At 46.1% G+C, this 14,915-nt stretch overlaps 1 protein-coding gene across 1 annotated transcript in view; it reads left to right on the plus strand.

Annotated features, from left to right (window-relative positions):
- CCDC6 (coiled-coil domain containing 6) overlaps nt 1-14,915 on the plus strand; it is an 85,069-nt gene that overhangs the window by 39,807 nt on the left and 30,347 nt on the right. Inside the window, exon 3 of the mRNA XM_072628897.1 lies at nt 8,690-8,818. Within this exon, the coding sequence (XP_072484998.1) occupies nt 8,690-8,818 (129 nt within the window). The remainder of the gene's footprint in view (nt 1-8,689; nt 8,819-14,915) is intronic.

The raw sequence follows: 14,915 nt of genomic DNA on the forward strand, positions 1-14,915 counted from the left end.
GCACGCTACCCAAAGGATGCTGACAGCAGAGGGAAAGCTCTCTGACAGAATGTTTACAGCAGCACATTTAGTGCTAGTAGAAAACCAAAGACAAATGGTTGTTCAGAAATCTGGGGAGTGGCTGAAGAGATGCTAGTGTATGAATAGAATGAGATATTACAGTATTGTAATAAAGGATGAAGACTTGGGGCATTCCAATCCTTTGTAAAAATGATGCCAGTTTTAGAGAGGACAGTCAGCTTAAGGAGGGGATGGATGAGGTCTGAGGGAAGTCAGAGAAATACCAGAAGAAGCATCATTACGAATGATGCAGAGCAAAGCAGACAAGCCTGGGAAGCGTCTACCCAGAGACTTAGCTCCAGAAAGCGTCGAACTCCTATGAGCTGTATTTTATTTAGCACCTGCTACCTATGCTGGGGACACAGAGACAAAAACAAAACCACCTCTGCTGAGGTGAATCATTGTGGTCCTGGACACCTGACCCAGAAGCAGCCCTCCCTGCCCCTGGTCAAGGGAGGTGACCTGTGGGTATGCAGTGCAGCGGGCGTTGTCAGAAGAAGGTGCTGGGTTGGTTGGCTTGGCATAAATATTTAGCAAATACATGGCTCACTGTATTTTGGGGTGAGGATAAGAGGAGATGCCATGAGTGCCCCAACAGCAGGAGGGAGCATTTCTTATATTTTGATGCCCTGAACCTTCCTTGATTGATAAAACTTGAGAAAGAATCCACAGCAAACCAACGGGGCTGTGCATCTCCCTAGGTGTCCTTAAGAATGAAGGATTGTAGTGATATGGAGTTAACTCCAGATGTTAATGATTTTTTCCGCTTTGTGCAAATGAGTGCATTGCAAATCTTTTTGGTACTGAGTGAGCCAAATGTCAGAGCTAAAAAGGGGCCAAAGAGGAGAAAATGTTGGGTTTTTTCCTTAAAAAGGAAAAACATAACCCTGTCAGTTAAATGCCAGAAAATGGATTATGTCATGCAAGTGACTGATTAGTGCCACATTCTCACCACATGACAGAGAAATTGAAGGATTTTTTTAGGTTACTTTTTAACACTCATTGCCTCTTAGAAGAGGATTTTCCTGATTCTGCTCCCTGGCTGCTCTCACAGGACTCCCCCACCTAGTTACCTAGTACTAGATTCTGGGTACATGCACTGTTTCCTGCCTCAGAGGGTTAAAGTCAGGGATGCTTTCTTTTGGTCTTTGTATCTGCAGAACCAAGCATGATTCCCCTGGCCTGGGATAGGCTCCTAAAAGCTGGTGATGCTGTGCCAAGCACACCCTGAATAAACAAAAGAAGAGCTGGGAGTCTTGGAAATAGAGATAGACAGGATCTGCCAAGCCTTCTCATCCAGTGTCATTGTGTAGACAAGGAGCTGCAACCTTGGGTGGTAAAGTGACTCACCCCAGGCTGCCTAGTAATGAGTGATAGAGCCAGAATTTGAACCTAGACCCTCAGCCCCTGTACCATCCCCACTATGCTTTTTGCTTGATTTCCTGAGACTTTAAGGACCTCTGATGTTGCTTCTTCAAATTTACCAGTTAATCATAGCTTAGAAATGTTGTTGAAACATAAGAGATTTACCCGCATCTCACTGACTTGAGTCATTTTACAGTATGGACATCGAGACCTGATAACTCAAGTCAGCCGTGGTATTCTTCAGTCAGTGGCCTTCTTACAGCATTGTGCCTTGGAGACCAGCTTCCCCTTGTAACATTGTTTTACCCAGTGTCTACTTTTTTGTGGAACGAACGATATCCATTGGGTTAGGTTGGTGATTCTCCATTACACTGAAATCCCATTACACTCTTAAGAATTACTGAGGACTTCACATTTTAAAAAAGTGCTCTGCTTCTATGGATTATGTCTATCAATATTTGTTGTATGAGAAATGAGAATATCTTTGTATTATTATGACCATACTTTTAACCTGAACCCTTTGAAAGGGTCTTGGAGACTCTCAGTGTCCCCCAGAACACACTTAGAAAACTGCTGGGGCAGGCTTTCACTTTACAAACTACAAGAACCCCTCTCATTGAGAAATTGTCACTGTGCTTAGCTTGGGTTGTTCAAGAAAAGGTTAAAGGCATTGCAGGAAGTTGGAATGTTTCTGTGCTGCCTTAGAGGCACAGGGGTGGTTGTAGGATTGGGGAAGGACCATCGAGTGAAGAAGGGATCACTTGAAGAGCATGTTCACAGTTGGTAGTGGAGGATGTGTCTGCATCATCTCTCGGGCTTTCCTTGCCTAGCTCTTACCTCCTCCTCTCATTGCCCCCAGACCTGTCCTTTCTCCCAGTCAGTCAGGTGCAAAGCTTTATAGCCCTTGGACTCTTCTCTTGTCCTTCACTCCATCTGGGTGGTGACTACATCAGGACCTGTGAAGTCTTTCTTTTCTCTAGTCACACTCCCACTGATCAGCTTTCTAGCTTCCTCTCATCCTTTACGCCTCTGCTTTGTGAATATATCTCAGCTCCTCCTCACCCTGATTCTAATCACAGTACACATTTATACAGCACTTGCTGTGTGCCAAGCCTGGAGCTAGCCACTTGACAGATGTCATTCGTTTGATCCTCACAACAACCCAGTGGAGGAAGCTGCTATTATTGCCCCATTTTATGGATGAGGAACCCTAAGGCAGAGGCTAAATGACTTGCCCAGGCTCACACAGTTAGTGTCTGAACCCAGGTCTTCTTGCCTGCAGATCTGCTGCATTGCCTACCTGCTCAGTTTTTAAATTATAACCTCTCTGAAAGCAGAAATTGTGGGTGAGTTTTCTTCTTCTGTCTCTGTGTTCCCAGTGGTAGCACATATAGTAGCAGCTTAATGAAAGTGTAGAACTGAATACCTGCTTGAGTTCAGATTGTTTGTGGAAAGATCAGTGGGGGAGATAGGAAGGAAGTTGTGGGCAGAACCACTTGTCCCCCAGCGGCCACTGCTGCTGCTGAGTGATTGATCGCCAGCCCGCCCACCCAGATGTCATAAACTGGAAATCAGGCCTGATATGTCCCCCAGCCCTTCCAGGGGTCTCCTTTGGGCCACCACCCTTGGCCATCCTGCTGCCCTATTTTACCAATGCTGACTTTGCCGGTTTGTTGTTGCTGGGTTGTGTTTGGTCTTCTGATGGCTACAACATTTTAGAACTAGAAGAGACCTAAGAAGTGTGGTCTAGACCACTTCCTGCAATTTTCTGAGTAGAGGAAACTGAGACAGAAAGGTTCCCTCAATATTGATTAAGTGCCTACTATATGCTTGACACTGTGCTGAGTGCATACTGACAGTCCCTGCCCTTGAGGAGCTCACCATCTGATGAGCAGCTTGGGAGCATCCCCTGAGATCTGTGCTGGACCTGGAGGCAGGAAGACCTGTGTCTCAGTCCTACCTCCCACACTTGCTGCCTGACATCTCAGTCATCAAAGCTCATCAGTGGCCTCTGCAGTCTTTGATCCTGTGAACACACATTTTTTAATCACCCATGGTATGCTGGGCTCCTGTGGTGGTGTTCAGTTATATACGTAGAGAGATAATATATAAACAAGATGGCAGCTGTTTGGGGAGGGGCAGGAAGTTGGCCCTTAGGCTTGGCTTCAAAGGGCAGTAGGAATGCTGTGAAGCAGAGGTGAACAGAATGTTTTCCAGAGCCCTGGGACACAGCTTAGGTGGAGTCGAGAGACACAAGATGAAGCATTGTGTGTGTGACACAGCAAGGAGCCCATTTTGGTTTGGAACAAAGGATCCTGGAAAGATGGGTCATGGCTGAGTCAGGCAGAGCTTCAGATGCCAAGCAGAGGAGTTGATATTTGATACTAGAAATCTCAGGGGGCTTTTGGGGCTTGTGAAACAGGGATGTGTCAGAGTCAGACCTCTACTGCCATGACAATGGAGGAGAAACTTGTGGTTGGAGAGTTTGCTCAGGATTACAAAGTAACCACATCAGAACTTGGACCTGTCCTTCCCACCATCCCCCACTACTCCATTCTCTTTTCTCAGGCATTTGTTAAGCACTTACTGTGTGCCCGGCACTGTGCTCATTGCCAGAGATGCAGAAAGGCAGTGAAAACAGCCCTTTCAGCCCCAGGTCCCATCTCAGAACTGCCAGGGCTACCTTGAGACTTCAGCCTCTTGATGGAGAACCCATCTGGTGCATGTTTCCCAGTCATCTGCCCAAAATGGGAAGGCAAACAGCCATTGCACGCCTGTAAGGAGAACTGGCCACTTTCAGCTACAAAGGGAAGGCACTGGAAAGGTGCCTTGTGCAGTGATCCAGGCAGAATCTTGGCTGAAGGGATCCTTGAGCTTGGTCAGCCTGGCCAGGCCTCCTGCCCATGGTCATCTGGCCCCCATCCCTCCCCGGGCAGTGCAGGTAACCTGCCGCTTTACAAGCCCCACCCATTGTGGCCAGTTCTCACCTTGGGGGTGGGGACCACACCTGACTGCTCTTTGGTGTGATCCATCCTTCCAAAATCTGAAGGTGGCCACACTGTGTTTCCCCTGGGTCTTCTCTTCCTTGTTTCCTTGCACTGATCCCCATCACTCATCAAGGGCTGTCACCATTTTGGTCACTGTCTTCTTGACCTTTTCTGGAGTGTCCTTCCCCAAATGTAGCATCCATTCATCCAATAACATTTATGAAGGGCCTACTACGTGCCAGGCATTATGCTAAGCAGTAGAACCGGCGCTAACCCAGAACTCTGCACAACGCTATAGATGTGTTTGGAACAGGAGGAGGAGAGCATGTCATGAATCTCACTGTGTGTGAGTGAATTTGGATCAGTTAAACAGCACGGATGGGAGGGCAGAGGCTACCGCTGCTCAGATCAGAGAAAAGCCTTTTTTAGCCTGGAAGAAGAGATCTTGGAATTCAGACTTTGCTGGGGTCGCTGGACCTTTCACCCAACTGGCTTCATTGCCATGGAGAGATAAAATTGTTATCACATCCCAGTTCTACCAGGCAGATACATGCAGAGTGGATTTTCTTGTTACCTTGTTGTTCAGACCTTGCTTGCATTGTGGAGTCTTTGTTCTTTTCCTGAGTGCTCCAGGTCCAGAGCTGCAGGTGTTTCTGATTCATTGGAAATGCTCAGGCCACCCATTGTCAGAGTCCAGCCCTTGCTTCAGGAGCTGTGCTCAGCATCCTTTGTATGACTGTACATTGGCAGACAGCATTCCCATTTTCAGAAATTCTTGGCCTTTTGTTGATATTGACTCTGTTTGGATGAGCTGCATTGCACACTCACATTTTATAAATGCAAAACATATCCCCAGCCACTCTCACATCCTCTTGAAATTGTTCCCTTATCATTTTTGTTTTATAATGCCTTGGGCTGACTTTTTTTAAGGTCTCTCAAAATTTAGCAGTGAGCTTAAAAAGTGTTATCCATTCATGCAGATGAATGCTGGCTCTACCATTATAACTTATGTTGTTAAATATATATTTTCTATATTAAAATTTTAGCTGATCAGTTTTAGCTTTACTATGAGCATATTTGCTTTGACTCAGATAAATTACAGATTTGGAGGTCATTTAGTTCAGATCTGCCTCTTTTTATAGGTGGACAAACTGAGACTTGCCTAAATCCATGAATGGGCTGTGGCTGGCTCTTCTTTAGACATCCCCATCCCTATGTCTGAAATGAAGTCAGGGAACTCAAAAATCATTCTGTGGAACTGGATTTTAGACATGCCATCAAGAACATTTTAATGTAGGATGATCCCCATCTGCAAAATGGGAGGCTTGGGCTAGATGATCTCTGAGCCCCCACATTCTCTAAATCTGTGTTTCAATCAAAATTATATGGCTTCATAATAAGAATGTGCCATTAGGAGTCTCCATTCCAGAAAGGAGCATATGCTTATTAAGGAATCCTTCCCCTACCCCTCTCCTAACCGTGTGTCTTTGTATGAGACGTTGACACCTCAGAGGGAGCTTGGAGAGAGATATGGTGTCTGTTTACCCTTTGGTTGGCATTGGCCATAGAAAGGCAGGCCCTACCCCAAAGTCTTTGGGAGCCTGCAGCATGTTTGCCTGAATAGAGTCAATGGACTTGACAAGTCAGGATCCCCAAAGTCTGACAGCATCAGCCTTGTAGGAGCTAGAAGTGGCCTGGGCTTCCTGGCTCTCAGTCTGGTCTGATCCCCTCAACTGACCCATGAAGAAACTGGGCCTTGCCAGACTGCAGGACACTTGCCCAAGGTAACAGTGAGCTCTGTTAGCACAGAGCCTGCTCTCTTGGCTTGCGGGTCAGGGCTCTCTCTCTCTGCTACACTGCCTGGCGGTGGAATGCCCAGCTCTGATTTAGGGGCCTACAAATTAGGTCCTTAATAAGCCTTCCTTGTAACAGAGTTTTTTCTACAGAGAATACATTCTCAAGACTGGTACCAAGTTTGTATATATTCATAACTCAAGAGATAGCTTCCATTTTAAGGTCAGAGAAGACTCTGCATCACAAAATGGGATTAGAATCCTCCCCTGGGCACCTACTACCTGGTCTATGTTTGTATTAATTTCCATTATGCTGTATTTTATGTCTGCTTGCAGTCTCTCACTTTAGCTCATAAGCTGCTTGCAATGAGGAATTTTGTTCATTCTTTGTCCTCATATCTCCAGCACCTAGCAGGGCCTGGCACACAGTAGGCAGCTTAGGAGCGTGTCTTGACTGATCAGCAGTGGGATGTAAGCTTCAGAAGTATGCTGAATGCATAACATCTGCTAACCTTACCATGTGGCCCAGTCCTGTCACTTGTCATGTGGCTGGCCTGTGGCAGCAGTGACTTGTGGCTTGTCATCCATCCTTGCTAGATGTTCTCTGACCTTGGAGAGGTGTTGTAGCATTGGTAATGGAACTCAGGTTATCTGCCATTTGTATCCAGAAAAACCATCATAAGAAAATGAGTTCTTGACTCCTTGGTAGTTCCTAGGGTGATTTGAGAGTTAAGGAAGTTTTCTCTTGAGTCTGGTCTCTCCGAGATGTGTTCCTACCTCCTTTGGATGAAATATTGGAAAACACTTGGAGTTTCTTTGAATTTAATCTGTGGTTCATCTTCCATCTTAATCTCATGTTTTATTTTTGTCCCATTGGTTTTCACATTTTGCCGGCTGCTACTTTCACAAGTGAGGTTTTTTTCTTAGATTTCCGAGACTGCACTTTACGTTTTGTTTCTGTTTTCTCATGAAAAAACAAAACTACATTCGTTACCTGGCTTCCAAGCTGTGATGTCTACTGAGTCAGAGCAGAGCAGACCGGGCAGCAGCTCTTTTTTTGCCAGTTCTGTCTGTGGGCAAAGGTGAATTCTGCATTTCTTGGTGAGGGGCTTGGCTCTTCAGTGCCCAGGCTAGGACTCATTTTCCAGATGTTTGAGAGTCTCAGAGATGACCTCACTTCAGTCCTGAAAGGTTCAGTTTTTCTTTATGTTCCTCAGGGGATAGTTTTTAAGGGCAACATTTCATCTTGAAGTTCATATTTCATTTAAATTTTATACATTTACCATATCTACATTGTCTGAATTTTAAAAACAAAACAAAACACCAAACCTTAAAACTTAAAGGCAAATACCCTGGAACCAAATTAAAACTGATTTCACTGGGGTCTCAGTGTGGACCCTCTCTCCCCAGTGCAGATCCACATTCACCTAGTGATTTGTGATCTGAGAGAGCTGCACCAGACTTGTCTGTGACCCTATAGCCAGTATGACCAAGGGGGACTTTAGCTCTGACTTACCCACACACCTTGATTGCCTCTCAGAAACACTTATCACTTCAAGGAGATGCTCATAAAAGCAAAGAAAGAAACTGAAGAAAAAGCTACCTGCTGAAAAATCCTTTCTCATTTGTGCTTTGATTATTTTAATGTGAGGAATACTGTTGTTTTCCCCACATGGGAGATGCATAATTGGTGTTAAATGAAGCTTGTTTTATTTTTAAGAAATGATTTAGTGAGAATCAGGTTGGCATACCTAGGGCAGGGATTCTTCACCCTTAGGCAGTGGAGCTTGTGGATGCCTTCTCAACATGACATTTTAATATACATAAAATCACATATATGGGATTATAAAGGAATCATTATATTAGGGTACAGTTATCAAAACAGTTTGAAAGCATGTGTATGGACTTCAGGCTAAGAGCCCCTGGAGAGGCAGCATGATAGAATGGACAGAGGATAGGACTTGCAGGTAGGAAGACCTGGGTTCCATCCTCACCTCTGACCCACAGTGACTTCTGGATTCTGGACAGAGAAGGTGTAGATCTACATTAGCAGGTGAGCTACCCTGGCCCACCAGGCCTCTCTTGATTGCTTCTCTGGCTACCTCCCTTTTGAAGGGAGGTTTGAAATCAGACATCCTGGGTGCCACTCTGAGCCTCAGTGTCCTCATCTGTAATGTGTGAAATAGAATACCCTGCTATCCTCCCAGACAGGCTTTGTGAACCTTCTAGCACTGTAGAAAAGTGATTTTTATTATTATGGTGAGAATTAACTAGAATGAATTAGCTGCTTTTTAGTTTAACAATAATTTGTGTTGACGATTAATTCCCTTGCCTTAGGACTTGGATCCAGAGTGCTGGTTTGGGGCTGAGTTTGGGGACTGGAGGCGAGTGGCAGCAGCCACGGTATGGGACCAGGAGCTGGTTCCCAGGCTCCTGTACCATTAGGATTTCACACCTGCATCTGTTTGCTTCTCCTTTGTCTAGCTGCAGCATGAGAAAGCAGAGCTGGAGCAGCATCTCGAACAGGAGCAGGAGTTTCAGGTCAATAAACTGATGAAGAAAATCAAGAAACTGGAGAACGACACCATCTCAAAGCAGCTCACTCTGGAACAGGTATGCATCCCCAGCGGGTCTCCCCTTCTTGTGGTGGGCCTCCCTCGTAGTCTCCCCGTTTTGTGCCAGGCTTCCTACGGGCTGTGCAGCTTCTCTCTGTCCCTGGCATTGTCTTGGTGCTTAGAGCTGGAGTGACAGGGTTTTGGGGGACCTCAGACCTGCCCTGTGCTCTCAACATCTGCTTGATCTTTGAAACCTCCGTGAACAGATGTGCAGAAAGGAGGCTGGCATCTGTTGTGCTCACTTAGGTCAAGGAAGGCTGTAGCCAGTCTCATTAGAAACATTAAGCAGACGATCGGTTTTTGTCAGAATAGAAGGTTTTATGTCCCCAGCAAAATATTGCACTCTTAGAATGAGAACCTGCGTTAACCAAGTGCTGGACATCACTCTGGGCCAGCTTGTTACACTGTTTTATGTGCATTTTTAAAATTTGGTGCACATAGTAGGCATCTAATGTTTATTGAGTTTTTAAAGCTTTCTTATGAATATTCTCTTTAATTGCTGTAATTATTATTAATAATTACTAATACCAACAAAGTCAGCTTAGTGTAGGGGGATAGAGAACTGGGTAAGGAAAAACCTGGATTCAGTTTCTACATTTGAATCCTGGCTGTGGAACGCCTGAGCAAGTCACTTAGCTCTTCTCTGCCTCACTTTCCTCATCAGTAAAATGGGGAAAATACTAGCCCCTTCTCCTCAGTGCTGTTTTGAGGATAAAATGAAATCCTATGTGTAACACTCTTTGCAGTTCTTCAAGGGCTGTGTAAACGCTAGATGATGTTACTGTATCATTCTCATCGTCCTCATTTGCTCAGCCTTCTCCTCTGCAGATGCAGAAGCTGAGATCTCACAGGGCTGGGGGGCACACACTGGCTGCCTCAGTTCTCATGGCCACCAGGTGGGGATAGTGCCTCACTTTCCAGACTGGAGGTGGAGCAGCCAGTATCACCAGGTGGAAGGTGACACCTAAGGTTTCCTGCAGTGCTGTTTCCAGGATTCAGAGGATGAAGCTGCCTTATTATCTTTTGCCCCTAGCACACAGTGTGAAGTGTGCCCAGGGACATGGAGGTTGTAAGTACCATAGCTGAAATTTGAACCTGAGTCTTTGGAGCCTTTTCTGCCACGCCCCTCTGCCTCATTTGGACCGCATTGGGGTTTAAGTAACTAGGGATGAGCTTCCTTCCTCTGAATAGAGATGTGTCTTCTAAAGGGAGGCCTGCTTCCTTTGGATCCAATTAAAATTATGCTTGGTCCCTGCACTGGACATTCAGTTCCTCGGTACAGCAACCACAAATAGCTGGATTCTGCTCAGGATGAAGCTTTAGAGATGAGGATTTAAAACTTTAGGGGGAAAGTTGTTGCTGTTCTGGATCCCCTGGGCTATAAAGGGTCGTGGCATGCTCACTTGAGACATACATGATTTCCCAGGATTCCTTCTTTTCTTGCATTTATACAATGTCTTGGGATCCAGGGCAGTCAGTGTTAAAGCAGCGTGGAGGGTGCTTTAACTGATATTGTCTTGGATGAGGGAACTGGACCAAGAATTCAGGGCTTCCACTGGAATGCCGTGTGACTGGAGGTGAGTCACTCCCCTTCCTAGGACTTGGTTTCCCCTTCTCTTGACCTTTTGGAGGTCCTTGTGGTGGGGCCAGCAGAGGAACCTGATTTTGGATGGGATCTAGGACAGACACACTTGCTTTGGCCAGATCCTGTGAAATGTCCTAACACAGTGCAGTGGTGCACTTGTGAAGGCTCTGAAGGTGAATTTTAGATGGGGGTCTTCAGGGGGTTGGGAGGATTTCTAGAGATCTCTAGGGACCTCATTTTTATTCTTATTCCCAGGTAACTCACCCAGAGTCACCTGGTAAGGAATCAGTGACAGAACTAGAGTCAGATCCAAAGCCCTCGACTCCAAATCCAGGGCCCTTTCTACTACTATGCAGAGCTGCCTCTCCATTGCATTTCAGAAGCAGAGTATTTCTTTCTCAAGTTCTTTCATAAATATCTAAAAAGTAATTTCAGAACATTAAATTTATTTCCTTTTTTTTAATTAAAAGATATTTTTGCATCCAAACTGTGATTTCATCAGTGTAGGGAAGTCCCAGTGTGGAAACTTCCTTTTCCAGTACAGAGCCAGTGTCTCATTTGTAACTTAAGGAGTCTTTGAGTCAGTCAGTTAACATTTAGTAAGCACCTTCTGTATGCTAGGCCCTGTGCTAAGCTTTGGGAATGCTGGGAAAGGTGAATGACAGTCTCTTCTATGGAGCTCACCTGCTGATGAGGCAGATGACATGCCAGTGACTGTCTACAAACAAACTCTGAAGCTATTGGTAGAGGTGCTCAGCTCTCTTTAGGGTTATGACCAGTCCAGGGTCACAGAGCCAACATGTGCCAAAGGCAGAACCTGAGCCCAGGACTCTAGACACCATAGTGTAGTGAAAACTGATGGTTTAATGCCATAGTTTTCTGTAACGAAAGATGATGAAATATTTGGGTTACCTTGCCTTGGGATGCCCAGCGCATACACATGGTATATGTAATGCACATGTGACATGCCTGTGCACATTCATGCACATGTATGTACAGACACACTTGAGGAGGGGGAGGAAGATGAGCCTTGCTAATTCTAAAGCCTGGGAGGTTGGGTTTCCAGAAGGCCCTATGGACCTTCCACTGGAACACTTGTACAGGGGTGCTGACCCTCTAGGGCTGCAACTCCTGACTCCCAGGTCGTCCGGAGCTGTTCCAGGAGGTGCCAACAAAGAATGATTCATTTGAGAGAAGGCAGCCTTCTGGAAACCCGACCTCCCAGGCTAACGAACAAGTGAGGTTCACCTTCCTCCACTTCCCCAAGGCTGGAGGGGTTGTGAACCGGGGGCTTTTTGGTGGTCTCGGAGGGAGGAGTAGCCAACCACCTCATGTGGTCACCTCTGTCCTCCAGAGGGAAGACTTAGGTGGACAGTGGTTTGCCTCTCATCTGCCCTGTTGGCCTGGGGCATTTATTTGTATCCGCTGCCCTTAGCCCAGCACCTCATATGAGTAGGTGCCTAATAAATGATGCTGGATTGATTCAAGAGGATCCAAGTTTAATTCCATCCTGAACTATCCTGTATTTACCTTGTTGATACTTAAATGGACACCCACTGTCTCCATTTACTGGAGCAGACTAGACATGGCCTCTTAGTTTCTTGGAGGTCCTGAGAAGTTCAGTGACTTACCCAGGGTCTCACCTAACCAGTTTGTCCCGCAGGCACATCTTCCAGCCTCTGAGGCTGGCTCTCTGCTGATTCCTGTGCAGCTTCTCTTGGGGAATTGACTACATTTATTGGATGCTATTTCTAGCAGTGCCTGCTGATTTCTCTTTTATGTGAGAGATATGATGGTGTCCATCATGGGCATGACTTCTTTTTGAATCATGTCCTTGGCATTTTCACTTGAGACATCAGATGGATGCCAGCGTTTTTGGGTTCTCATTGATGGATGGAGCTGTATCTTCCCTTGTGTTGTCCTGGGGACCGACAGTGAGCCTGCTCTGGGGGTGTGTGTGTGTGTGTGTGTGTGTGTGTGTGTGTGTGTGTGTGTGTGTGTGTGTACATATGTGTATGCATGCATGTGTGTATGTGTGTGACAGCAGCCTTTGTTCTAGGCACACCTGTCTTTACAAACCTGGAGCATAACCAGAGGTTGATATATGTTTTTTTAAGTTCCTAAAGTTAAGGGTCAGATCTCTGCCTGAGTAGGAGGAGAAATGCCCTGGGTCAGCTGAATTCCACAGATTACCAGAACAGATGCCAGCGGCAGCTTGGAGCTGGCTTTGGGCAGGCGGCCCCCTGCTGGCCTTTGCCATGCCATCTCTCTGTCTGGGGCACTTTACCAGGTGCTGCCCATCCATTGTCTCTTTTGATCACCTGTTAGAGGTGGCCTTGTACAGGAGGTCTTCCCTGAGGTGCCTCCATTGTCCTCTACTGCTAGTGATTTCCTTCCATTTATCCAGGATAGCTCTAGTGTGTATGGAGTTGTTGGCAAGACTCTCCCCCATGGGAATGATCGGCACCATGCTCAGCACAATGCCTGGCACATGCAAAGTAAGCACTTCATAAATGCTGGAAGCATTTGAATATGGCAAAGAATGGAACTTTTTCAGGGTAGAAGAACTCCTTCCATCAAGGCAGCTTGCAACCCCTGTGTCACGTGAGCCAAGGGCGCTGGAAAGAGCCCAAATTAGGAGCCAGAGCATAGGCTGTGAGTCTGGGCTCCGAGCTGCTCCCTGTGTGGCCTTGGATGGGCTTGGAAGCTCTCTGGGCCCTACTTTGTCTCTCCCCCAAATAAGAGAGTTGGACCAGAGATCACAAGATGCCCCCTCTCCAAAGCCAACAGCTTGCCAGGGGTTCCCCAGCTGGTCAGTGGCAGCAGTGGGATTGGAGTTGGCATCCCCTAAAGCTACAGGGCCCATGCTTCCCAGCAAGCATGGACTACATGTTTCCAGACCCTCATCTCAGAAATGAGATCATTTAGAAACAGAGAAGTTACATAATGTCCCTAAGGTTACTTAGAGAGTTAGAACTACCAACATAAAGAGGGAGAGAGAGGGAAGACAGGCTGTGTTTGATGCTGCCATTTTCTGCTGTCTTTGTTCCACTCATTTAGTCACCTGACCTCCCTTGGTCCCCAGTTTACAACATACAGTTCAGAATGTCTCATGGGGAGGTAGAGGCAGAGAGGGTGTGAGGTATTTGAGGATAGCCAAAGAAGTGAATTGTTTCCTCCCTTGTTATTCAGTTTCTTTCTAAAATTCCTCAGATCCCATTTTTCTTGCACACAGTGTGGGACTTTGGCTTGAATGGCACTGAAGTTCTCTTTGGCTTTTCTGGTTCCTCAGGGTTAGCATGTTGAGCACTTGGTGGCATGGTTCTCTCTGCCCTGGTCTCACCATTTCCTGTAGGTGACCTGCAGTTCCTAAAGGCTGCGCTGAGGGGTGCTCCTAGCCCAGGCCCTGTGTTGCTGACCTCAGCACCATTTCCCATGGCTGCAGGAGGCTGGACTTCCTAAGTCAGGCTGTCAGTCAGGGCATGAATGGGCTGCTGTCTGCTCAGAGTAGGGGCAGAGGCACGAGAGGTCCTGTAAATACCAGAATTGCTTAAGGGGACCCTTGAGGGGGCCCTGGGAGGGTGCTTTTTGTTTGGCTGACTCTGCCTCAGTCTCATGTTGAGTCTGACCTTTTGAGGCAAATCTTTTGTCTGAGTGGAGCCATAGAGCCCAGAGTGCCAGAGCTGGAATCAGGAAGACTCATCTTTCTGAGTTCAAATCCAGCCTCAGACACATACTAGCTGTGTGACCCTGGGCAAGTCACTGAACCCTGGTTGACTCAGTTTCCTCATCTGTAAAATGATCTGGAGAAGGAAATGGTAAATCACTCCAGTATCTCTGCCAAGAAGACCCCAAGTGGGGTCTCAGAGAGTCAGCACCGACTGAAATGAATGAAAAACAACAACACTGACTTGTCTAGGGTGTTAAGTGCCTACTGTGTGCCAGGTACTGTAATGACTTCTGGGTACATGACAAAAGCAAAACAAAGAACGTATGTTTTAATGGGATAGACAAAGATAAATCATATACATATATACATACATATAGACAGCAGATATACACACATTCACATATATACACAACCTACATATAAACACATACGTCATATACATATAACAGCCACATGCATATACCACACACGTATGCACATAAATGTTTTATATGTAGACATGCATGTTTGTAGACACAAACATACCTATATGTCATCTACACATATACGTTATATGCTGTAACAATTCACATGTACTCTGATCACAATATCTATTCAAAGCATAAATACATGTAAAGGTACATATACATGCACATGTCTTTATACACATATGTATGCAAAACATCCTATACATACATGTAAGTATTTGCCTAATGCACACAGCGAGTGGAAGTAGTTTGTTGTGGGGTGGGGGGGATCAGGAAGGCCTCATGGTGGGGAGTGTACTGCACTTTCAGGCTGGCCCTGTTTTGTTTTTGCCTTTGTATGCCTGGGTCTAGCACAGCTCCAGGCATATAGCAG

The sequence above is a fragment of the Notamacropus eugenii genome, chromosome 1 (assembly GCF_028372415.1).
Source record: "Notamacropus eugenii isolate mMacEug1 chromosome 1, mMacEug1.pri_v2, whole genome shotgun sequence".
In the NCBI taxonomy this organism is placed as follows: domain Eukaryota; kingdom Metazoa; phylum Chordata; class Mammalia; order Diprotodontia; family Macropodidae; genus Notamacropus; species Notamacropus eugenii.